Source organism: Salmo salar, chromosome 11 (genome assembly GCF_965601325.2).
Source record: "Salmo salar chromosome 11, fSalSal1, whole genome shotgun sequence".
NCBI classification, from domain to species: Eukaryota; Metazoa; Chordata; class Actinopteri; order Salmoniformes; family Salmonidae; genus Salmo; species Salmo salar.
Window position 1 is genome coordinate 103,366,939 of NC_138301.1, and position 24,787 is coordinate 103,391,725.

The window sequence follows — 24,787 nt, forward strand, 5'->3', positions numbered from 1 at the left end:
GTAGTTGAAAAGTGGCTAATTAGCTAAAATTGTCCACGAAGAGATTTGAAGTTGCAACCTTTGAGTTGCTAGACGTTTGAGTTCTACGACCACCTACTTACTATCTGTTATAATCATACCAAACGTAACATATCAGAATCAGACTGGCTTTTGTAGACGTTATGTAGAATGTTGTTCATTAATCTGTCAATATATTGATATTCATAGTCTTTCCCCCCTTTCGTTTACAGTGGTTATAGAGGATGACGACTTGGATGATGTCATGAAACACAATGGCCTCCCCATATCAATCAATATCTCTCCTGTTGCCTGAACAACTCTGATAGTGTCCAGACCTCAAGAGGCTATTGTGCTCATTTGTGAAATTCTGAAGTGTATACCACTTGTTCTGGACAATGTCCAATTCAGGTGCCCATTGCAAAGTTTACAATAGTAGCATGCGCATCACATGTAGTTTAGCTTTTCCTGGACACAGGAAGGTCGGTGTCCCAAGGAAATTGAAGTAAAAAACAGTGCATCTTTGCTTCAGCTGCTGTTCTGGTGTTGAAGGGGGGACTTTGTGTCCTGAGGAGAGGGGAGTAATTAGGATAGATTTGGGTCCGGACAGGCTGAAACATAAGCACACAAGAGAAGGCCCTACCCATCAAGACCTGCCCCTTCAAAATGAGTGGACCTGTTTGTTTGTTGTTCAGTCTTTAGTGTCTGTATTTTAAACACTCCATCCAAGATGTTATTTTAATTTATGTGTCAATCCAACCCATATCTAATTGAGAAAACAGCTACTCATAGTGCTGGGCAGTGTTTTCACAATATTATTTATTTTACATTATGTACGCTTTTTCAGTGTTTCACATATTATGTTGACAACACTTATTTTAGTTTTTGACGGATGACAACACTGTCTCATTTTGGTGCAAACTAATTATCTGTAAAATCTGTTGTAAAACGTGTTAGATACACTGAAGGCTTTAATTTGCTGTTGTAACATGTCATAATCATTGTCTTAGTATAACTGTATGTTACTTTTACCCCTGAGTTGCTAGACAAAAAGAGTTCCCACTGTGAACTATTTATGGAACTTCTATGTATCCCTTTGAGGTGTAATATACACATTTTTTACAACCAGCTTCCTGTTATATTCTTCACCATAATGCCACATCTGTTAGAAAAGTCATGTGACATTCAGATAAGTAGCCTAACTGATGTTAAACCCAGCTATGAAGCAGAACACTACATGGAGGAGCAACTCACAAGGAATTTGGTGTAAGACTCACCGAGCTTTGAGGAATACATTGTTTTGATGTAATCATTGTTCAGTTTGGCTGTCATCTCTTTGTCAAGATTAATAGATGTAAAGTTATAAAATGTACCCCTCACTAGAGAGATACAAGCAGGGTTTAGTTTAAATCAATTCACTTTACAAGTGTTTTCTAAATGGCATGTATTATTGTAAATCCTCCTTGAATCTACCTGTTAGTGTTTTCCAACCCTTTTCAGTTATCAAATTTTGTCACATGCACCGAATACAACAGGTGTAGACCTTACCGTGAAATGCTTACTTACAAGCCCTTAACAATGCAGTTAAGAAAATATTTAAGCAAATTGTACCAAGAGAATTTTGCTCTACCCAGAGTACCCCTGACATACCCCCTCATGTGCATTATACCAGTATTATCTCACGAGTCTTCTCAAGTACCCCCCGTCAAGTACCCCCAGGGGTCCTAGTAACCCGGTTTGGGAACCACTGTGTTAGTGTGATCCGCTGTTGTGTAATGGTAGTATGCACCATCAGATGGCGATAAAGTCAAAGGAACAGTCGTCAGCCCAAAATCTCTTACTCAACCCCTCAATCTGTTATTCATTTGTAATAAAACCTGTTTGTCTTTGGAAAGTCACAAGCTCACAGTTGAAGACATTGAAAACATTTCTGGTAGTTTATTTTGCCCAGTCCAAAAATAGTCCCTACCTCATTGATCTGAGAGAACTTCATAATGTACATTGTTAGATTCCCCTACCTGTGAGCTTTTTGCAGCTCATTCCACCCATCCCCCAAACATGCCAGAGAGACTAGGGGAAAAAAGGGATACATAGCTGTACAACTGAATGCATCTTCCACATTTAACTCAACCCCTCTGAATCAGAGGTGCAGAAGGCTGCCTTGCTCAGGAGCCAAACAGATTTTTACCTTGTCAGCTCGGGGATTTGATCCAGCAACCTTCTGGTTACTGGCCCAACTCTCCTACCCGCCAGGCTACCAGACCATGCTCGAGGGGATCAAAACCGGTTTGCCTAGTTACATTATTTATCACAAGTAAATTGTGACTGACTGATCTACAAATAAGTCATTTATGACGCAAGGTGATTTGTAGATCAGTCAGTTGGCAATTGCCTGCACTGTTGGCGGCAATGTGAAACAAGCCCGATGGGGATCATAAAGACTGGGTTCCAGAGCTTAGACGTTGAAGACCTGTCAGGCGCAGCAACTCATGGTTAGGTATTTTAAGTATCAGCTAACCACATCCTCGGCGTGTTCTCTGCCCAGCCGTTGCCTGCTAGGTCTTAAAACGCCTGGATAGCAATCTCAGTCGATGACGTGGCACGCAACCATTGGTTGATGCATGCAACATCTGGGCAGTGGAACACTACACCTATGTTATTGCCGCGTTCAAAACTGGGAACTCAGAACTGACTTCAGTGCATTCAAGAGTACTGCAACTTATGTATAAACACGATTTCTTGCAACATCTCTGCATATCTGGCATGGAATCCCACAGACACAGTAAACCAGAACCCACCACTTGTGACCATTTTATTTATTTACAGAAGACAATCTCAAAAGTTAAATATTAAAAATGTGGCAGTATTACAAAACTACTCTTGGGAAAAGGAGAATACATTATCCTTTTGAAGCATACATATACTGTAGGTTACTAGCCAACTCAAAAAAGTGTTACCAAAATGAGTACACCTTTACCACTGACAATGGCAATAAGTGAGTCACAGCAAATCGTCTGGCAATCTTAAAGTTGTGGGAGAACAGTCTTGGGCCTTCAGAAATTACAAAGTCTTGACAGATTCATTTGTGTAGTACAATTCAAAATTCTGTATGCAGCATAATCATTATAAATCTAGATATAAGCTTCCATTTCCTGATTGGCTCCTAAAACAGGTTGTGGGATGGTTGGCTGTTGTAATGATGGCCCCATCATTACATAGTCATCTGGCCTGTCCATGTAGGCTATAGTAATAGACATGGGATAAGTGTAGGGATGTTAAAAGGTCTGAGGCCGACACACATCTGCTCTCCCTTACAAGTAAACATAATAAGCAGTCCTCTCGAACCATTCTTAATTACATCCTTACAATAAATCAGTAACTGAGGGTATACCCTGGGAAAAAAAATAACAGTTAAAAAAGAAAAATATATATCTAAAGTAGACTGACAGACCAAAATGTCATGTTGAGTTGGACTGATGCGCTGTAGATTCCTAAGTTTTCCTTCAGCCTCCATGAAACTCAAACGTACTCCTTGCTGCTGCTGGGGGGACGAGTGGAGGCGATGGGGTATTTGGCCTTAGGTTTGCCCTTGGGGCAGGTTGCTGCGAGCATTGCACCGCCAATTATGTCCAGGAATGCTCCAGCCCAGGCAATGAAGATGGCTGAACCAAACTCATACCTAGAAGATGAGGGTTTGTGTTGGCAACAGTATCTGTGCAGTGACATGCATAACAGAAAAATGGAAAGCAACTTCCAGCATTCAACCACACCATCAAGACAGTGAATTGAAGATTCCAGGTGATAAGAGGGGCACTAAAGGGAAAGTGGCCAAAGAGAGATTCAGTAGTACTTACTTGGAGTTGACGGGGGCGAATGGGTTGTAGAACTCCTTGATGATGTTGTTAGCATACCACGAGCAGGCAATAGTTGCACACAGAGCTATGGAGAGGAACGAAATGTTAGCGGTTAACCTCTTACATCTAGACGTTCCGCTTGCGGAACACCAGCTCCAATATCCAATGATAGGCATGGCGCGAATTACAAATTCCTCAAAAGTACAAAAACTTCCATTTTTCAAACATATGACTATTGTACAGCATTTTAAAGACAAGACTCTCCTTTATCTAACCACACTGTCCGATTTCAAAACAGCTTTACAGCGAAAACAAAACATTAGATTATGTCAGCAGAGTACCCAGCCAGAAATAATCAGACACCCATTTTTCAAGCTAGCATATAATGTCACAAAAACAAAACCACAGCTAAATGCAGCACTAACCTTTGATGATCTTCATCAGATGACACGCCTAGGACATTATGTTATACAATACATGCATGTTTTGTTCAATCAAGTTCATATTTATATCAAAAACCAGCTTTTTACATTAGAATGTGACGTTCAGAACTAGCATACCCCCCCCGCAAACTTCCAGTGAATTTACTAAATTACTCACGATAAACGTTCACAAAAAACATTACAATTGTTTTAAGAATTATAGATACATAGCTCCTCTATGCACTCGCCATGTCCGATTTTAACCTGTTAGGGCTAGGGGGCAGTATTTGCACGTCTGGATAAAAAAAATGTACCCGATTTAATCTGGTTACTAATCCTACCCAGTAACTAGAATATGCATATACTTATTATATATGGATAGAAAATACTCTAAAGTTTCTAAAACTGTTTGAATGGTGTCTGTGAGTATAACAGAACTCATTTGGCAGGCAAAACCCTGAGACATTTTCTGACAGGAAGTGGATACCTGATGTGTTGTATTACCTTTAAACCTATGCCATTGAAAAACACAGGGGCTGAGGAATATTTTGGCACTTCCTATTGCTTCCACTAGATGTCACCAGCCTTTACAAAGTGTTTTGAGTCTTCTGGAGGGAGATCTGACCGAACAAGAGCCATGGAACGATGATGGCCCATTAGACACCTGGCGCGCGAGTTCATGTTGGGTACCCTCGTTCCAATACGTTATAAAAGAGTATGCATTCGTCCACCTTGAATATTATTCATGTTCTGGTTAAAAAAGGCCCTAATGATTTATGCTATACAACGTTTGACATGTTTGAACGAACGTAAATATATTTTTTCCCCTCGTTCATGAAGTGAAGTCCGGCGGGCTTAGATCACGTGCTAACAAGACGGAGATTTTTGGACATAAATGAGCTTTTTTGAACAAAACTACATTCGTTATGGACCTGTGATACCTGGAAGTGACATCTGATGAAGAGAATCAAAGGTAATGGATTATTTACATAGTATTTTCGATTTTAGATCTCCCCAACATGACGACTAGTCTGTATCGCAACGCGTATTTTTCTGGGCGCAGTGCTCAGATTATTGCAAAGTGTGATTTCCCAGTAAGGTTATTTTTAAATCTGGCAAGTTGATTGCGTTCAAGAGATGTAAATCTATAATTCTTTAAATGACAATATAATATTTTACCAATGTTTTCTAATTTTAATTATTTAATTTGTGACGCTGACTTGACTGCCGGTTATTGGAGGGAAACGATTTCCTCAACATCAATGCCATAGTAAAACGCTGTTTTTGGATATAAATATGAACTTGATAGAACTAAAAATGCATGCATTGTCTAACATAATGTCCTAGGAGTGTCATCTGATGGAGATTGTAAAAGGTTAGTGCATCATTTTAGCTGGTTTTATGGTTTTGGTGACCCTGTCTTTGAATTGACAAAACATTACACACAACTCTTGTAAATGTACTGTCCTAACATACTCTAAATTTATGCTTTCGCCGTAAAACCTTTTTGAAATCGTAAAACGTGGTTAGATTAAGGAGATGTTTATCTTTCAAAGGGTGTAAAATAGTTGTATGTTTGAAAAATTTGAATTTTGACATTTATTTGGATTCAAATTTGCCGCTCTTGAAATGCACCTGCTGTTGATGGAGTGCACCACGGGGGGGACGCCTGCGTCCCACCTAGCCCATAGAGGTTAAAATAGCTTTTCGGTGAAAGCACATTTTGCAATATTCTAAGTAGATAGCCCGGCATCACAGGGCTAGCCATTTAGACACCCACCAAAGTCCGATTTACTATAAGAATAATGTTATTACCTTTGCTGTTCTTTGTCAGAATGCACTCCCAGGACTTCTACTTCAATAACAAATGTTGGTTTGGTTCAAAATAATCCATAGTTATATCCAAATAGCGGCGTTTTGTTCGTGCGTTCAAGACACTATCCGAAAGGGTAAATAAGGGTTACGCGCCCGACGCGTTTCGTGACAAAAAAAATTCTAAATATTCCATTACCGTACTTCGAAGCATGTCAACCGCTGTTTAAAATCAATTTTTATGCCATTTTTCTCGTAAAAAAAGCGATAATATTCCGACCGGGAAATCGTGTTTTAGTACAAAGAGAGAGAAAATTTAAAAAATGGTGTCCCCTCGTGCACAAGCCTCAGTCTCAGTACTCTGACCGGCCACTATCCAAACGCGCTAATGTTTTTCAGCCAGGGCCTGCAAAGCAACCATTCAGCTTTTTGCCGCCTTCTGAGAGCCCATGGGAGCTGTAGGAAGTGTCACGTAACAGCAGAGATCCCCTGTTTTGGATAGAGATGATCAAGGAGGGCAAGAAATGGTCAGACAGGGTACTTCCTGTTTGGAATCTTCTCAGGTTTTGGCCTGCCAAATGAGTTCTGTTATACTCAGACACCATTCAAACAGTTTTAGAAACTTTGGAGTGTTTTCTATCCATATATAATAAGTATATGCATATTCTAGTTTCTGGGCAGGAGTAATAATCAGATTTAAAATCGGGTACGTTTTTTTATCCGGCCGTGAAAATACTGCCCCCTATACATAACAGGTTAAACCATCAGAGCATACAGAGAAACAAGAGCCAGTGACATGTGCCAATTTCAAGGTAACTCACATCCAATCAGCAGGACGATGCCGCCGGTCATGGCGATGCGAGACTTCTTGTTTTTGTCATCTCCTCCACAGTTGGTGCACTTCATTCCCATGGTGGCCACACCCAGTCCAGCCACAGTCACAATGATGCCCACGATCATCAGGGCACGTGTTGCCTGGAGTGCACCTGGAGAGTTGGGGGAGGACAGGGTTAATACACCAGGATATCCCTTTAGGGTGGCAAACAAATCATTTATGGGGCATTACAAAAGGACATGGCCCTCCTTTTCTGTTTTTCTCCAACTGAGATAACTTAGTTTGATAGGGGAAGTCAATGTGGATGGTTGAGTGAATAAATAACCATGTTAATTAACAAATGTTTGGTTTATCCAACCAAATAATTTGAACTTCACCACAAGTTTCAGTTATAGGAATAAAATGTTTTTAACTCAGTTATAGGTGTATTAAGCTTTCATAGCCAGGTTATTGAAACCTGAGAGCAATGTAGCCACAAACAATACATGCAAATTAAACACTGATATTTTCCATCTTTCCCTGAACCACTCCCTCTCCCAATGCACCTCTAGTCAGGTGCAACAGAAACCGGCTTCAACCGGAAACCCCCATGAGGGTGAAGTGTGCGCCACCCCTCCCCCTCTGGCTCAGTTGGCAAGTCAGGAACCAGTCGGACCAGTCATGAGACAGACGGGGAGTTGGGTTTCACTATGAGGGACACTTCCTCTCCACACCACTCAAAACATTCCCTTCCTCTCCATTGGCTAGCTAGACCCTCCCACTGCAGGTAGAGCTCGCTTTAGGTTACAAGTGACATTCAAAAGATCCCAAATCAAAATGGTCTTGACAAGCAAAGTTATTTAATATGGCCTCACAACACCCACAAACAAGTCAGGAAGCATTTAGACAACATACCAACGTCTGAAACTATGCATTCCTGAAAAGCTCCAGTTCCACAGATCACAATTTGCACGAGAAAAACAGTACGCCGCAATCCTTGCTTACCAGGAACGCATGAGGAACTTTAAATAAGCAGTTGGCACAACCTAATGAATTTCTACAGTTCCTCATATCTGGTAATTCGCCACCTTCCTGCTATCAGTGCAATGAAATTGACATTAAGCTATTATTTATTTACATTGACCACTGGTTGGATTACAATGCGTTTATCAGACCTGGCTTGTGTTCATGTTTGCAGATATGATAAAGCATACAAGCAAAAGAGTAAGAGATAAAGCTATATCGTTTTATAGACTCCTTATCAAAAGAGTTGATACACAAGTCAAACAGTGGTTTTACAGCCACTAAAACTACCATACAATCAAGGAGCTCAAGCAGCTCAGTCAAGTCTATGCTCTCAATGTCTGAGAGCATAGTCTTTACAGGTGAATTTTTGCCAAAGTGTGAAAATATGAATGGAAGGCAAGCTACACTTAACTCTAAATCTAGACACCGCAGTGTGTCTGCTGATTAAGACCAGAGTTTTAGACCCCATGCTTCTACATCTGCATTTGGGGTTTTAGGCTGGCTTTCTGTATAAGCACTTTGTGACAACAGCTGATCTAAAAAGGGCTTTATAAAATAAATTTCACAGAGTAGGATGTAGTGGACAGAAATCACTACTTAAACTACTTGATGAGATACAGGATCAAGCAATTTAAATCAGGGGGCAGTTGGCAGGGAGTGAAGTCAGAGGCTAACGTTTGGGCCATGCCTACATTTATGCAATGTCATGATTTAGTGATTTGTTGATTTAGGCTAATATTGTACTCTAATAACACCTTCAAACATTTATCTGAGATACCATTAAAAATAGGGCACAGGAAAGGCTGAAGGTGAGCAGCCTATATGGTCTAATCGGCCTTCAATTGGCCCTGGAACCTGAGTAGTCTTATACTCTTTATAGTTAATACAACAGGTCATTTTCAGACCAATCTTTGTTTTCAGTGGGGTAGGAAGCTAAACAGGAGAACATCGCTGCCAATTTTATTCAGTAATAGGCTAGATTAGGAATGCATCTGTGCCTTTTGCTGACTGTGCTCGGTGCACGCACAGTGTCACCATCTGAGTCCATTCATTGGCGTGTTGACTAAACAGCAGAGATAAAGGCTTTATTTACCCCCATGCCAGAAACTCGTCCCCCCTCGATACTGCCTGCAGCTAGCTAATTAGGGTTTTTCCAACAGGCGGATGAGGGCATGACACGGTCACGGTACAGGACAATGGCTGTCTGGATAACCATTACCCTATTGGTAACAGCGCAACACAGCCATGTCCACGAACCAACGTGAATACAAAGCATTCCTCCAGTAGCCTGTTTGGTTATATCCCCTGATACCGTGAACCGATGGAGAGATATGAAACAGGAGTAACCTCATATGGGGCAAATACAAAATGTAGGGGCTAAGTTAATGAATATCAAATGGATAACAAAGCAATAAAAAATGTACATAGAAGATGGACACTAAGTATGAGTCGTAAATCGCACACAAGGTAGGTGTGGCAGTTCCATAGAAAATTACCAGGTTTCCAATAATACCCGGCGCATGCGTCATCTATAGCAGGGGCGCGCGTTAATTCCCTCGCCTAGCAAATTCAAACAATATGTTCTCAACATAACTTTTGACATTGTATTCATGACACTAATCATTTCATACTGGAAAATGAAACTCATTTTATATATAAAAAAATGCATTAGCCTACTTACTGTCTAGTTGCAGAATTGAGTCGTAGACTTTGCATTGGATCTGGCCGGTGCTCTGAAATGCACAAGACATCCATAATCCCTGGTACATAGACACCGCTGTGATGATGTTGTCCCCGACATAGGCGGACATTTTCCACTGGGGAAGGATTGTGCCGACAATTAACCCGATCAGACCCAGTAGCGACAGGGCAAACCCCAAAATCTGGAGTCCCGAGTTGGCCATTTTCAACTCCTTGAATCAAACTGAGTTTTAGGAATGTCACTGACCTTGAAAAATCTTTGTAGTAGAATAAAGGCAACAAATAGTTTAATTGGCACGAAGAGGAAATTACTGTCCACCTGGTTGAGAAAAGTAGCCCTTCACGCGTTCACACAATGAATGTCTTCAAAAAGAGCTCTCTTTTGTCAAATTGTTTTAGAAAGTAGCGGCTGCTTTCTGCAAACTATAAAAACAACTTGGCAGCTTCACCTCTAAAATGCAAACGGTAGAATTTCTCAGCACCTGTTGCCAAGCCGCACCTTGATTATTATAATGAGGGTCGGTCGGGGACGAGCGTTTTTAAGGTCTCTTCCTCACAAGGGGCGGGAACGCGCACAGTTTCGAGTCATTCACGTTCGATAGACCTGAGGTTTCATGATGTCACCGTTTCTGCCGCAGTATAATGGAACCAAACCGTTCAACTTCAATAAAATCCCGAATGTGATGCTGTGACTAATCGTTCACAAATCATTTGGTGAAGTTTAAAATTGTTTAAAAAAAATCTCCCTAAATCAATGGCGGATCTCTTGTGCTCAGGCATAGGGGCCTATCCCAGGTGTTCCGTTTATTTTTCTAGGGGATAGATCAGCTATGGCGTTAGCAGATATAATTAAGTCTATCAAATAACATTACTTGCATCATGTATAATCAACTTTTTTATTTATATTTTGAATAATGTTTTATTATGCTCCTACCCCACTTTCCACATCCGCCTTCTTCACCTGCCCGGTCATGTGAAATCCATAGATCAAGGCCTAACACGTTTATTTAAATTGACTGATTTCCTTATATGAACTGTAACTCAGTAAAATATTTTAAATTGTTGTATGTTACGTTTATATTTTTGTTCAGTATATATATTTCATTTTTATGTTTCCACCAAGTACTCTGACCAGGGGAATGGAGGATAGGGGCAGAATAAATATATATATATTTAAAAAATGGATTAAAAAGAGATCGGCTATTGATGTAGGGAGAAAATATACAAACAAGTGTATTTCCTAATTGCGCTGAACTCCAAGTGTATTTGCCAATCAACCAATCACTCCAATCTTAGTTCCAACCCTCAAATGTCCTCAGACTATCCCAGGTTTACTGTGAATTATCATATCATCCCAGGCTTACTTTGAAAAATCAAATCAAAGTTTACAGGATACAAGGATACAACAGGTGTAAAACCATCCAGCGAAATTATTACTTACGATCTCTTTTTCAACAATGCAATGTTCAATAACTAGGTCAAATATCTTTCTTTTTTTTAACGAATTTCCAACAAATCTAAGAATAAAAAAACATAAGAAGGTAGGCTTACTACCATCATATCAAGATCACTACCATCATATCAATGTGCAGGGATACAGTCAGGGGTACAGTAGTGGAAAGTAAATGGTAAATGCAACCCAGTGAGCACCGTCCCACACCGATGTCCATGGATGTTGAAATGATGTTGAAATTTGGTCCATCCATAGACGTCTATGACTGGTTCAAATTTGATCCGTCCGGACTGGCCTTGATTTCGCCCAAACATAAACATCTATGATCGGTTCAGATTTTGTCCGGTCTGGACCGTCTTTGATTTCAACATCCACAGATGTCTTGTCTGACCGGTTTCGATTTGGCCCAACATAGACATCTTTGATTGGTTTAGACTTGGTCCGGTCTGGAAAGGCCTCGATTTGGCCCAGTCATAGATGTCTATGTTTCACATGTTTGGATAGCATAGTAGAGCACAGCAGAGTAAAGTACAGTGTAATGTACTATATTGTACTGTACTGTACCCTACTGTGCTTTACTGTACTTTAATGTACATTACTGTACTGTTATCTAGTGTACTGAACTCTACTCCACCCTACTGACCTAAACTCTACTCTAATCTACTGTCCTGAACTAACTCTACTGTGCTCTACTGTACTGTACCATGCTGTACTGTGCTGTCCAAACTTGTAAACCATAGATGTCTATGATTGGTTCAGATTTGGTTCGGTCCGGACCGACAAAATTTGGTCTTGTTTGGGGGGCGGAGCTCATTCAAATAATACCTAGCATGCTTTACAAGTGTTCCTTTTTACATTTATATTTTGGGCTTTTAGCACACACTCTTATCCAGAGCGACTTACAGTCAGTGCATTCAACTAAGGTAGATAACCACATATCACAGTCATAGCAATAAATCATTTTCTGTAACTGTTACTGTACTTTACTATACGTTACTGTACTGTTCTGTATTCTACTCCACTCTACTGAACTAAACTCTACTGTACTGTACTGTATTGTACTCTACTCCACTGTATGAACTAACTCTACTGTGTTCTAATGTACTTATCCAGATTAATTTACAGTCAGTGCATTCAACTAAGGTAGATAACCACATATCACAGTCACAGCAATAAATACTTTTCTGTAACCGTTACAGTACTGTACACTGCTGTACTATACTGTACTTTACTCTACTTTTCTGTATTCCACTCCACTGAACTAAACTCTACTTCATTCTACTCCACTCTACTGAACTAAACTGTACTGTACTGTACTGTACTGTACTGTACTGTACTGTATGAACTAACTCTACTGTTTTCTACTGTACTGTGCTGTACTATACTGTGCTGTCCAAACTTGTAAAACATCGATGTCTATGATTGGTTTAGATTTGGTCCTGTCGGGACCGACCAAATGTGGGCTTGTTTGGGGGGCAGAGCTCATTAGAGTAATACAGGGGCATGCTTTCTATTTACATTTACATTTTGGCCTTTTAGCAGAGGCTCTTATCCAGAGCAACTTAAGGTGGCTGCTGTAAACTAGATAAACAACCACATATTGCAGCCATAGCAAGAAAAACTGTTCTGTAACCGTTACTGAGAAGGCAGCAGGTAGCCTATCAAATAGAGCTTTGGCCTTGGTTGCTGGTTTCGAATACCTCAGCTGACAAGATGAAAAAGCAGCCGATGTGCTTTTGAGCAAGGCATCTAGTAATGGATTACATTTAACAGGGATTTCTTAATCTGATTACAAATATGAAGTAACTGTAATCAGCCCGGATTACTTAGGAAAAAAATGGCAATCAATTGCAGTTACATTCTTAAAAACAGCTGATTAAATTTGAGATTACTTCATCGAATATCAAGAAGAAAAACTTATAAAACTTTGTCTGCATTGTTGTCATTTACCAAACCCTCAAGACTTCTCACATGCTCTCAAAGATGCTATTTTTCTGTTGATTGCCCATCAAGGGTGGATGGCTTCTTTTGTATTCAAACTGGTTGAATGAATAGGCAACATTTCCAAATCATTTTCACCTAGCCTTCTGGTCAATCAGACAGTCATCTGTGCTCCACAGAGTTCCTTCTTGCTGCTTTGATGCAGTGCACTTTCTCTCATAGCGGGAGAGAAAAATGCTTTCTGATTGCTCAATAAAAAAACAAATGTAACTGCAGGAAAAACGCTGTCTTGAAAGAAACCACTGTTGTTACTGTAGAAAAGAAGAGAGTCCCAGCTTTCTGTAGGTCTGGATTTTATTTATCAACTCTTAATATTGAACAAAGTGTGACGCATAGAATATCCACTGATTGAACACCTTCCTAATATTGAGTTACACCCTCTTTTGCCCTCATAACAACCACAATTCTTCGGGCATGGACTTTGCATGGTGTCAAAAGTGTTCCACAGGGATGCTGGCCCATGTTGACTCCAATGCTTCCCACAGTTGTGTCAAGTTGGTTGGATGTCCTTTGGGTGGTGGACCATTCTTGATGCAAACGAGAAACTGTTGAGCGTGAAAAACCCAGAAGCGTTGCAGTTCTTGACATACTCAAACCGGTGTACCTGGCACCCACTACCATACCCCATTCAAAGGCACTTAAATATTTTGTCTTGCCCATTCACAAATACACAAGCCACATCTCAATTGTCTCAAGGCTTAAAAATTATTCATTAACCTGTCTCCTCCCCTTCATCTACACTGATTGAAGCGGATTTAACAAGTGACATCAATAAGGGATCAAAGCTTTCACCTGGATTCACCTGGTCAGTCTATGTCATGGAAAGAGCAGGTGTTCCTAATGTTTTGTACACTCAGTGTATATGGCATGTTGACGTTTATTTTCATGAATCTTGACCTGGAGGCAGCACTGAGCGTTTTCCACTAGATGGGCCAGCTGCAAAGTCAAAATTGGCTAGTAAAAATGTATGAAATCAAAAATAAGCTTTTTGGTATTAATTTAAGGTTAGGGCTAGGCATAAGGGTGAGCAGTGTTGTTAAGGTTAAGGTTAGGATTAGGTTTCAAATCAGATTTTATGACTTTGTGAATGTGCCAACCTGCCTATATACACTGAACAAAAATATAAATGCCACATTCAACAATTTCTAAGATTTTACTGAGTTACAGTTCATATAAGGAAATCAGTCAATTGAAAATATTCATTAGCCCCTAATCTATGGATTTCACATGACTGGGAATACAGATATGCATCTGTTGGTCACAGATACCTTAAAAAAAAGGTGTGGCTCAGAAAACCAGTCAGTATCTGGTGTGACCACCTCATGCAGCTCGACACATCCCCTTCACATAGAGTTGATCAGGCTGTTGATTGTGGCCTGTGGAATGTTGTCCCATTCCTCTTCAATGGCTGTGTGAAGTTGCTGGATATTGGCGGGAACTGGAACATGCTGTCCTACACATCGATCCAGAGCATCCCAAACATGTTCAATGGGTGATGTGTGGTGAGTATGCAGGCCATGGAAGGACTGGGACATTTTCAGCTTCAAGGAAATGTGTACAGATCCTTAAAACACGGGGCCGTGCATTATCATGCTGAAACATGAGGTGATGGCAGTGGATGAATGGCACGACAATGGGCCTCAGGATCTCATCCCGGTATCTCTGCATTCAAATCGTCATCAATAAAATGCAGTTGTGTTCATTGTCCATAGCTTATGCCTGCCCATACCATAACCCCAACGCCACCATGGGGCACTCTGTTCACAACATTGACATCAGCAAACCGCTCGCCCACACAACGCCATACACGCTTTCTGCCATCTGCCCGGTACAGTTGAAACCGGGATTCATCCTTGAAGAACACACTTTTCCAGCTTGCCATTGGTCATCGAAGGTGAGTATTTGCCCACTGAAGTCGTTTATGACACCGAACTGCACGCAGATGAGCTTCCCTGAGTCAGAATCTGACAGTTTGTGCAGAATTTCTTGAGTTGTGCAAACCCAGTTTCATCAGCTGGTGCATTGGGGGTGGCTGGTGCATTGGTGCGAGAGGCGCGTGAGAACGAAAAACTTTGCTGACAGGTAGTTCCATGAAGGAGCAGCATTCATAATCAAATATAACGCGTTGTGGCACTGCTTCCCCATAGCTCAGGTGGCTGATGCAAAATGCATCATACCGGCTGTATTTCTGCATCTTGAAAGTTATGTATCTTGAAAACTTGATTGCTGACATGCAAAACATTTAGGGACTACATCAACAATGGACTAATGAAACATACCAAAAGATAGTTTGTGGGTGGAGTTTGCCTTTAATAATCTTCTTGGCCTTTCTTTAACACAGAGTACTGTACATTTCCTGGAGGGCAGGCAGTGTGCCCCCAGTGATGCGTTGGGCTGACTGCACCATCCTCTGGAGAGCCATGCGATTGAGGGTGGTGCAGTTGCCATACAGGCGGTAATGCAGCCCGAAAGAATGCTGTCAATGGTGCATCTGTTGAAGTTATGGATTACAGGCAACATCCGCACTGAGCTAAAGGCTAGAGCTGCAGCTTTCAATGAGCGGGACATTATAAGAAATCCTGCTGTGCCTTCAGGTGTCACGCCCTGACCTGAGAGAGAGGGTTTGTTTCTCTATGTGGTTAGGTCAGGGTGTGGGGTGGGCATTCTATGTTTTGTATTTCTTTGTGTTGGGCCGAGTATGGTTCCTAACCAGAAGCAGCTGTCTATCATTGTCTCTGATTAGGAACCATACTTAGGCAGCCTGTTTTTCCTTTGGGTTTTGTGGGTACCGTAAATTCCGGACTATAAGCCGCAACTTTTTTCCCAGGCTTTGAACCTCGCGGCTTAAACAATGATGCGGCTAATATATGGATTTTTCCCGCTTTCAAATTTTTTTCTCCCCAAAAAACACATTCTGTGACGTGCTCAGTTTTTTGGCGGCATGAAGCTTTCATTAGACCAATGAAATTGCCGAACGGGTTAAGGTCAAACAACTTTTTTGTTTACTGTTTAGATTAAATCGAGCGCTCTCAAACTTCCCATCATTCTGATTACGGTAGTCATTTTGTCACCCTCATCATGGCAAAGACACGGAGAAATGCATATGATGCAGCTTTCAAGTTGAAGGCGATTGATCTGGCTGTTGGAAAAGGAAATAGAGCTGCTGCACGGGAGCTTGGTCTTAATGAGTCGATAAGACGTTGGAAACAGCAGCGTGAGGAATTGACTCAGTGCAAAAAGACAACTAAAGCTTACTGCAAATTTTTTATTTTTTGTTACAAGCCGTGTTTCGTTAAAGCCTATTTATTTTTGTTACAAGCCGTGTTTCGTTAAAGCCTATTTATTTTTGTTACAAGCCGTGTTTCGTTAAAGCCTGTGTAAAGTTCATTTGTTTCAAGGTACCGGTAGGCAACTGCGGCTTATAGACATGTGCGGCTTATTTATGTTCAAAATATATATATTTTTTAAATTCAGTGGGTGCGGCTTATATTCAGGTGTGCTTAATAGTCCGGAAATTACGGTAGTTATTTTCCGTTTAGTTGTAAGTACCTGACGGAACTGTCTGCTGTCGTTTTTTGTTTAATTTGTAAAGTGTTCATTCTTTTGCATTAAACGACAAGATGAACATATTCCACGCTGCACCTTGGTCTACTCACTTTGACGCCTGTGACATCAGGCGAACCATCAAACAGGCAAAGCGTCAATACAGGTGACGTGACTATCATTAATGTGATGACTGCTATATATCGAATAATTATATTTAATTAAATGAATCATGTAACAATTAACTCATTAGGAATTTGGGGCACCATGGGAAAAGTTTGTTTAATGAGTTACCGTTTCCAGAATTAACACAAGAATATATAGATATCATACCAGTCATCAATTAATCATTTCCTCATATCAGTCTCCTTCTGAACGTTGTAGACTCCATAAATCTGCACAAACCTGGGTCTCACTGATCATTCCGTACCACACAAATTGATTTGATTATTTATTTACTAACAAGCTAAATGATAACATAAGATACACATACACACACGGTATAGGTTAGTGATTAGAAACTTAATATGACGACAACAGCTCCCTAGCGGACCAACACAATATGACACGTGTTACACAAGATGGAGATTTAAAGAGAGAGAGAATGAGAGAGAAAGAGAAGCAACACTTGGATACATTTGTAAACTACGCTTAGTTTAGCCCTAATACCCTGCCCCAAACTGCCGCTCTTATGGGTAAGAAGTCATGTATGTATTTACGTGTTGAAGGTCTCCGTCGGGTATCTCTGTTGGGCCCAGGCCTTCGTGGGCCGGGTACCGCTTGATGAGAAGGGTTTGACAGAGGCCTCGTTCTTTGGATGTCCTTCTACTTTTTTCTCAGGTGTAAGTCTCTGATTGTCCACAAGATGTCACACTGTCCTTCTTAGTTGTCTGTTTACTTGCACTCGTTCTGGAAGAGTGGTCTCCCGAGGACGGCTAATCAGCCGCATAGATGATCCCAGAGTGGTGATGAAAGCCGTGTAGACAAACAATGATTTGAAGAGAATAACCGGATGGTCCTGCTTAAATGCGCCTTTCTTAGATACAGTACTTAGAACTGCTACTCAACAGTAGCATTGATTGTTAAGAGGTTCCTTTATCTTCTTGAACCCCGTGTTGCGTTTCAGGGTCGTGACTAATCGTAGGCCTCAGCTGCAGCTTGTGGCCCTTCTAGTCTGATATGTTAATTCTTAACTCAAATTCTTTATACCCTCGGGTAGAAAGGGGACATTTATGTCTTGCTGACACGCTCTCTGGGTTCCCTGGGGCATAGCTAGTTACTAGGCAAGGTATCACAATTTGCTGTGATGTCATTAGAAAACTAAAATCACAATCTTATTGTCACAAAACATTCTCTTTATCCTGGATATTTTCCACACAACACAAAGCATGTAAACATGACATACACCATGTGAAAAATCTTCAAGTTACAATGTTTTCGTTATAACGTCTTCATGCAACTTTACAAAATAGACATTCATTTTCCATATTCCATCTCTCATAATTACCAACATTCGGAGGATGAAATATATTGTCCCGGTATCCATTGTTTGATGTTGTAGTTTTGGGCGGTAAACCCTTCATAAGGCACACAGACATTCCAATCACCAAAACTAGGCCCCAAAAGGAATCGTCGCTGCCTATGGTTTACGATCGAGTGAGGTGTCATAAAACCCCCACATCCATCCATCTCCCCGTCTGCAGAAGAGAGCGAGAGATCTGTAGAGCTGATCAACTGTAACCTGATCCTTTGGATCCTCACAGTCATGACACAGGACTAAGATTGAAACCTACTACACCAGCTCTGATGCTCGTCGGATGTGATAGGGATTGCAAACTATTACGGACTACAAAGGGAAACCCAGCCACGAGCTGCCCAGTGACGTGAGCCAACCAGACAGGCTAAATGCCTTTTATGTTTGCTTTAAGGCAAGCAAGACTGAAGCAAGCATGAGAACACCAGCTGTTCCAGAACGACTGCGTGATCACTCTCTCCGTAGCCGATGTGAGTAAGACCTTTAAACAGATCAACATTCACAAGGCCGCGGGTCCAGGTGGATTACCAGGATGTGTCCTCAGAGCATACGTGGACCAACTGTCAAGTGTCTTCACTGAGATTTTCAACCTTTCACTGACCGAGTCTGTGATACCTACAGTACATGTTTCAAGCAGACCCCCATAGTCCCTGTGCCCAAGAACGCCAAGGTAACCTGCCTAAATGACTACCGCCCTCCTAGCACTCACATGTGCTGGTCATGGCTCACATCAACACCATCATCCCGGAAACGCTAGAACCACTCCAATTTGTATACCGCCCCAAAAGATCCACGATGACGCAATCTCAATTGCACTCTACACTGCCCTTTCCCACCTGGACAAAATGAACACCTATGTGAGAATGTTGTTCATTGACTACAGCTCAGCATTCAACACCGTAGCGCTCACAAAGCGCATCACTAAGCTAAGGATCCTGGGACTCAGCACCTCCCTCTGCAACTGGATCCTGGACTTCCTGACGGGCCGCCCCCAGGTGGTAAGGGTAGGCAACAACACATCTGCCACACTGATCCTCAACAAGGCGGCCCCCCTCTGGGGTGCGTGCTTAGTCCCCTCCTGTTCTCCCTGTTCACCAACGACTGTGTGGCCAAGCACGACTCCAACACCATCATTAAGTTTGCTGACTACACAATGGTGGTAGGCCTGATCACCGAGAATGATGAGACAGCCTATAGGGAGGAGGTCAGAGACCTGGCAGTGTGGTGCCAAGACAACAACCTCTCCCACAACGTGAGCAAGACAAAGGAGCTGATTGTGGACTACAAGAAAAGGAGGGCTGAACATGCCCCCATTCACAACAACAGGGCAGAAGTGGAGCAGGGTGAGAGCTTCAAGTTCCTTGGTGTCCACATCACCAACAAACAATCATGGTCCATACACGCCAAGGCAGTTGTGAAGAGGGCACGACTATGCCTATTCCCCCTAGAGAGACTGAAAAGATTTGGGATTGGTCCCCAGATCCTCAAAAAGTTCTACAGCTGCACCATCGAGAGCATCGTGACTGGTTGCATCACCGCCTGGTATGGCAACTGCTCGGCATCCGACTGTAAGCCGCAACAGAGGGTAGCTTTCTGCCATCCAGGACCTCTATGCTAGGTGGTGACAGAGGAAGGCCCAAAAAGTTGTCAAAGACTCCAGCTATCCAAGTCAGCGACATGCATGGAGATGGTGAATTTACAGTGCCTTGCAAAAGTATTCATCCCCCTTGGCGTTTTTCCTATTTTGTTGTATTACAACCTGTAATTTAGATAGATTTTTATTTGGATTTCATGTAATGGACATACACAAAATAGTCCAAATTGGTGAAGTGAAATGAAAAAAAAAAAAACAGAAAAGTGGTGCGTGCATATGTATTCATCCCCTTTGCTATGAAGCCCCTAAATAAGATCTGGCGTAACCAATTACCTTCAGAAGTCACATAATTAGTTAAATAAAGTCCACATGTGTGCAATCTCACATGATCTGTCACATGATCTCAGTATATATACACCTGTTCTGAAAGGCCCAGAGTCTGCAACACCACTAAGCAAGTGGCACCACCAAGCAAGCGGCACCAATGATCTCTACAAACAGGTCAGGGTTGGGTTATAAAAAAATATCAGAAATTTTGAACATCCCATGGAACACCATTAAAAAATTGAAAGAATATGGCACCACAACAAACCTGCCAAGAGAGGGCTGCCCACCAAAACTCATGGACCAGGCAAGGGGCATTAATCAGAGAGGCAACAAACAGACCAAAGATAACCCTGGAGGAGCTGCAAAGCTCCACAGCGGAGATTGGAGTATCTGTCCATAGGACCACTTTAAGCCGTACACTCCACAGAGCTGGGCTGTACAGAAGAGTGGCCAGAAAAAAGCAATTGCTTCAAGAAAGAAATAAGCAAACACGTTTGGTGTTTGCCAAAAGGCATGTGGGGAGACTCCCCAAACACATGGAAGATGGTGCTCTGGTCAGATGAGACTAAAATTTAGCTTTTTGGCCATCAAGGAAAATGCTATGTCTGGTGCAAACCCAACACCGCTCATCACCCCGAGAACAACATCCCCACAGTGAAGCATGGTGGTGGCAGCATCATGCTGTGGGGATGTTTTTCATCAGCAGGGACTGGGAAACTGGGTTAACAATAAAGGGAAATTCTTGAGGGAAACCTGTTTCAGTCTTCCAGAGATTTGAGACTGGGATGGAGGTTTACCTTACTGCTAAAGCAACACTCGAGTGGTTTAAGGGAAAACATTTAAATGTCTTGGAATGGCCTAGTCAAAGCCTAGACCTCAATCCAATTGAGAATCTATGGTATGTCTTAAAGATTGCTGTACACCAGCGGAACCCATACAACTTGAAGGAGCTGAAGCAGTTTTGCCTTGAAGAATGGGCAAAAATCCCAGTGGCTAGATGTGCCAAGCTTATAGAGACATACCCCAAGAGACTTGCAGCTGTAATTGCGGCAAAAGGTGACTCTACAAAGTATTGACTTTGTGGGGGTGAATAGTTATGCATGCTCAAGTTTTCTGTTGTTTAGTCTTATTTCTTGTTTCACCCCAAAAATATTTTGCATCTTCAACGTGGTAGGCATGTTGTGTAAATCAAATGATACAACCCCCCCACCCCCCCAAAATCCATTTTAATTCCAGGTTGTAAGGCAGCAAAATAGGAAAAATGCCAAGTGGGGTGAATACATTCGCATGCCACTGTATAGGCATATCCTGTTCTCAAGATTGTTGATATGGTCTCTATGGAAATGGTGGACAAGAGTTAAATAGTAGCCTAGCCCTTATTATGTTTGGTTTAGTTTAGTTTGACCATGGTGTGTAATTGGGGTTGTTGTCATTACTGTATGTCTCTCTTTCTCATTAGCATACCACAATCTCCTTTTTTAGTACATGTTAAATCCAATCAAATTACATCAATCTTTATTGGTCGTGTACACAGATTTGCAGATGTTATCGCAGGTGCAGTGAAATGCTTGTGTTTCTAGCTCCAACAGTGTAGTAATAATACCTAGCAAACGCAACATTCAAATGCAATGTGTGTTATTTCAACCTGGTCTCAGAGCATTTCGTATTAGTTCTTATGTAAATGCTAGACACGCAATTTAGTATGATATGTCACGTTTCGTATGGTATGTATTCATTTTTGGCTGTCCGTCATCCATTTCGTATTATAAGTTACGAATAACAATTTGCATGATATGTTACGACTTTTGTAAATGTTACGAATTTGCAAAATGTACGACATCTTATGAAATCGCAAAACGTATGATATGTTACGAATTCCAATTTGTTGTGGCTAACGTTAGCCAGCTGGCTAATGATATCTAGGCTACGGGTGACGGTTAAGTTAGATTAAAGGCTGTAAAAAAACATGGTTAAGGTTAGAGGTAGGGGAAAGGTTAGCTAACATGCTAAGTAGTTGCAAAGTAGCTTACACATTTGTAAGTAGTTGAAAAGTTGCTAATTAGCTAAAATGCTAAAGTTGTCCATGATTAGATTTGAACACACATCTTTGGGTTGCTAGACACTCACATTATCCATCCCGACCAACCACCCTTCTTTTGTTTTTGCCTTAAGTAACCTTCTGTCTTATGTAACCACATATCATACTAATTTAAGTTTCCTGGATTTACATTTAGTATGTTACATCTTGTCTATGAGACTAGGCTGGTTATTTGCATTTAAGATTAGGCAATGCCTACAGTTTACTATTGTCAATTACTTTCTGATGTCACTGGCTGAGCTGTTTTATCATAACAATAGTGTTCTTCACCATAAAGGATGTTCTGGTTCTCCCTGACTCAGTGTGACAAGGTGTTTTGTGTCTTCACATCTTATATACTCATAACATGAGCTTGGTGAAGTCTGAGGCAACAAAGAGCTCTTTGTAAAGGCAGAGACCATGGCAGCGACTGCCATCCAAAGCACAAGAATTTAGCAGGCAAACACACAGGGGGTTACAACACAATAGCCCTAAAAATGTGCTACCCCAAGTCAGGAATCAGGAGTCACAGTTTATGTTTAATTTTTGGAGATTCCCTAGCTTGCAATCACTGCTCTGTGCTCAGCATTGTGTTTGGTGCAGAGGGAGAACAGTGTGGAATAGCAGTGGGAAGTTAGACTCTTTTCTACTTCCTGTTCCTCTTTCTTTTCAAAGTGGTGATGAAGGCATTTGGTCTTCCCTTCCTTTGTCTATGCAGAGATGTTTGTCCTTCTGGAAGTTTCTCCCATCTCCACAGAGGAACTGTCAGAGTGACCATCGGGTTCTTGGTCACCTCCCTGATCAAGGCCCTTCTCCCCCGATTGCTCAGTTTGACCGGGTGGCCAGCTCTAGGAAGAGTCTTGGAGGTTACAAACTTCTTCCATTTAAGGAGGCCACTGTGTTCTTGGGGACCTTCAATGTAGCAGACATTTTTGGTACCCTTCCCCAGATCTGTCTCGACACAATCCTGTCTCGCAGCTCTACGGACAATTCTTTCGACCTCATGGCTTGGTTTTTGCTCTGACATGCACAGTCAACTGTGGGACCTTATATAGACAGGTGTGTGTCAGATGGTTTAGACCCTTTCTTCTTTAAGGTTGCTGCCCCTATCATCGCCATCTCCAACCTTTTTAACCTGTCTCTCCTTTCTGGGGAGGTTCCCACTGCTTGAAAGGCAGCCACGGTCCATCCTTTATTTAAAGGGGGAGATCAAGCTGATCCTAACTGTCATAGGCCTATTTTTATTTTGCCCTGTTTATCAAAAGTGTTGGAAAAACTTGTCAATAATCAACTGACTGGCTTTCTTAATGTCTATAGTATTCTCTTGGGTATGCAATTTGGTGTCCGCTCAGGTTATGTATGTGTCACTGCAACCTTAAAGGTCCTCAATGATGTCACCATTGCCCTGGATTGTAAGCAATATTGTGCTGCTATTTTTATTGACTTGGCCAAAGATTTTGATACGGTAGACCATTACATTCTTGTGGGCCGGCTAAGGAGTATTGGTGTCTCTGAGGGGTCTTTGGCCTGGTTTGCTAACTACCTCTTTCAAAGAGTGCAGTGTATAAAGTCAGAAAATCTGCTGTCTCAGCCACTGCCTGTCACCAAGGGAGTACCCCAAGGCTCGATACTAGGCCCCACGCTCTTCTCAATTTACATCAACCACACAGCTCAGGCAGTAGGAAGCTCTCTCATCCATTTATATGCAGATGACACAGTCTTATATTCAGCTGGACCCTTCCTGGGTTTTGCGTTAAACGCTCTGCAACAAAGCTTTCTTAGTGTCCAACAAGCTTTCTCTACCCTTAACCTTGTTCTGAACACCTCCAAAACAAAGGTAATGTGGTTTGGTAAGAAGAAAGCCCCTCTCCCCACAGGTGTGATTACTACTTCTGAGGGTTTAGAGCTTGAGGTAGTTACCTCATACAAGTACTTGGGAGAATGGCTAGACTGTACACTGTCCTTCTCTCAGCACATATCAAAGCTGCAGGCTAAAGTTAAATCTAGACTTGGTTTCCTGTATCATAATCGCTCCTCTTTCACCCCAGCTGCCAAACTAACCCTGAATTCAGATGACCATCCTACCCATGCTAAATTACGGAGACGTGATTTATAGATCGGCAGGTAAGGGTGCTCTCGAGTGGCTAGATGTTCTTTACCATTCGGCCATCAGATTTGCCACCAATGCTCCTTATAGGACACATCACTGCACTCTATACTCCTCTGTAAACTGGTCATCTCTGTATACCTGTTGCAAGACCCACTGGTTGATGCTTATTTATAAAACCCTCTTAGGCCTCACTCCCCCCTTCAGAGATATCTACTGCAGCCCTCATCCTCCACATACAACACCAGTTCTGCCAGTCACATTCTGTTAAAGGTCCCCAAAGCACACACATCCCTGGGACACTCCTCTTTTCAGTTCGCTGCAGGTAGCGACTGGAACAAGCTGCAATCAAACACTCAAACTGGACAGTTTTATCTCAATCTCTTCATTGAAAGACTCAATCATGGAAACCCTTACTGACAGTTGTGGCTGCTTTGTGTGATGTATTGTTGTCTCTACCTTCTTGCCCTTTGTGCTGTTGTCTGTGCCAAATAATGTTTGTACCATGTTTTGTGCTTCTACCAT

General features: G+C 41.7%; 1 protein-coding gene across 1 annotated transcript; it reads right to left on the reverse strand.

Moving 5' to 3' along the window:
• Nucleotides 1-2,842: 2,842 nt before the first annotated feature.
• On the reverse strand, nt 2,843-10,049 carry cldx (Claudin-like protein ZF4A22). The gene is given in 4 exon segments (NM_001165280.1): nt 2,843-3,676; nt 3,852-3,936; nt 6,907-7,071; nt 9,607-10,049. Coding segments are annotated over 4 exon segments (633 nt in total). The 5' UTR covers nt 9,830-10,049; the 3' UTR covers nt 2,843-3,516.
• Between the last annotated feature and the right edge of the window lie 14,738 nt (nt 10,050-24,787).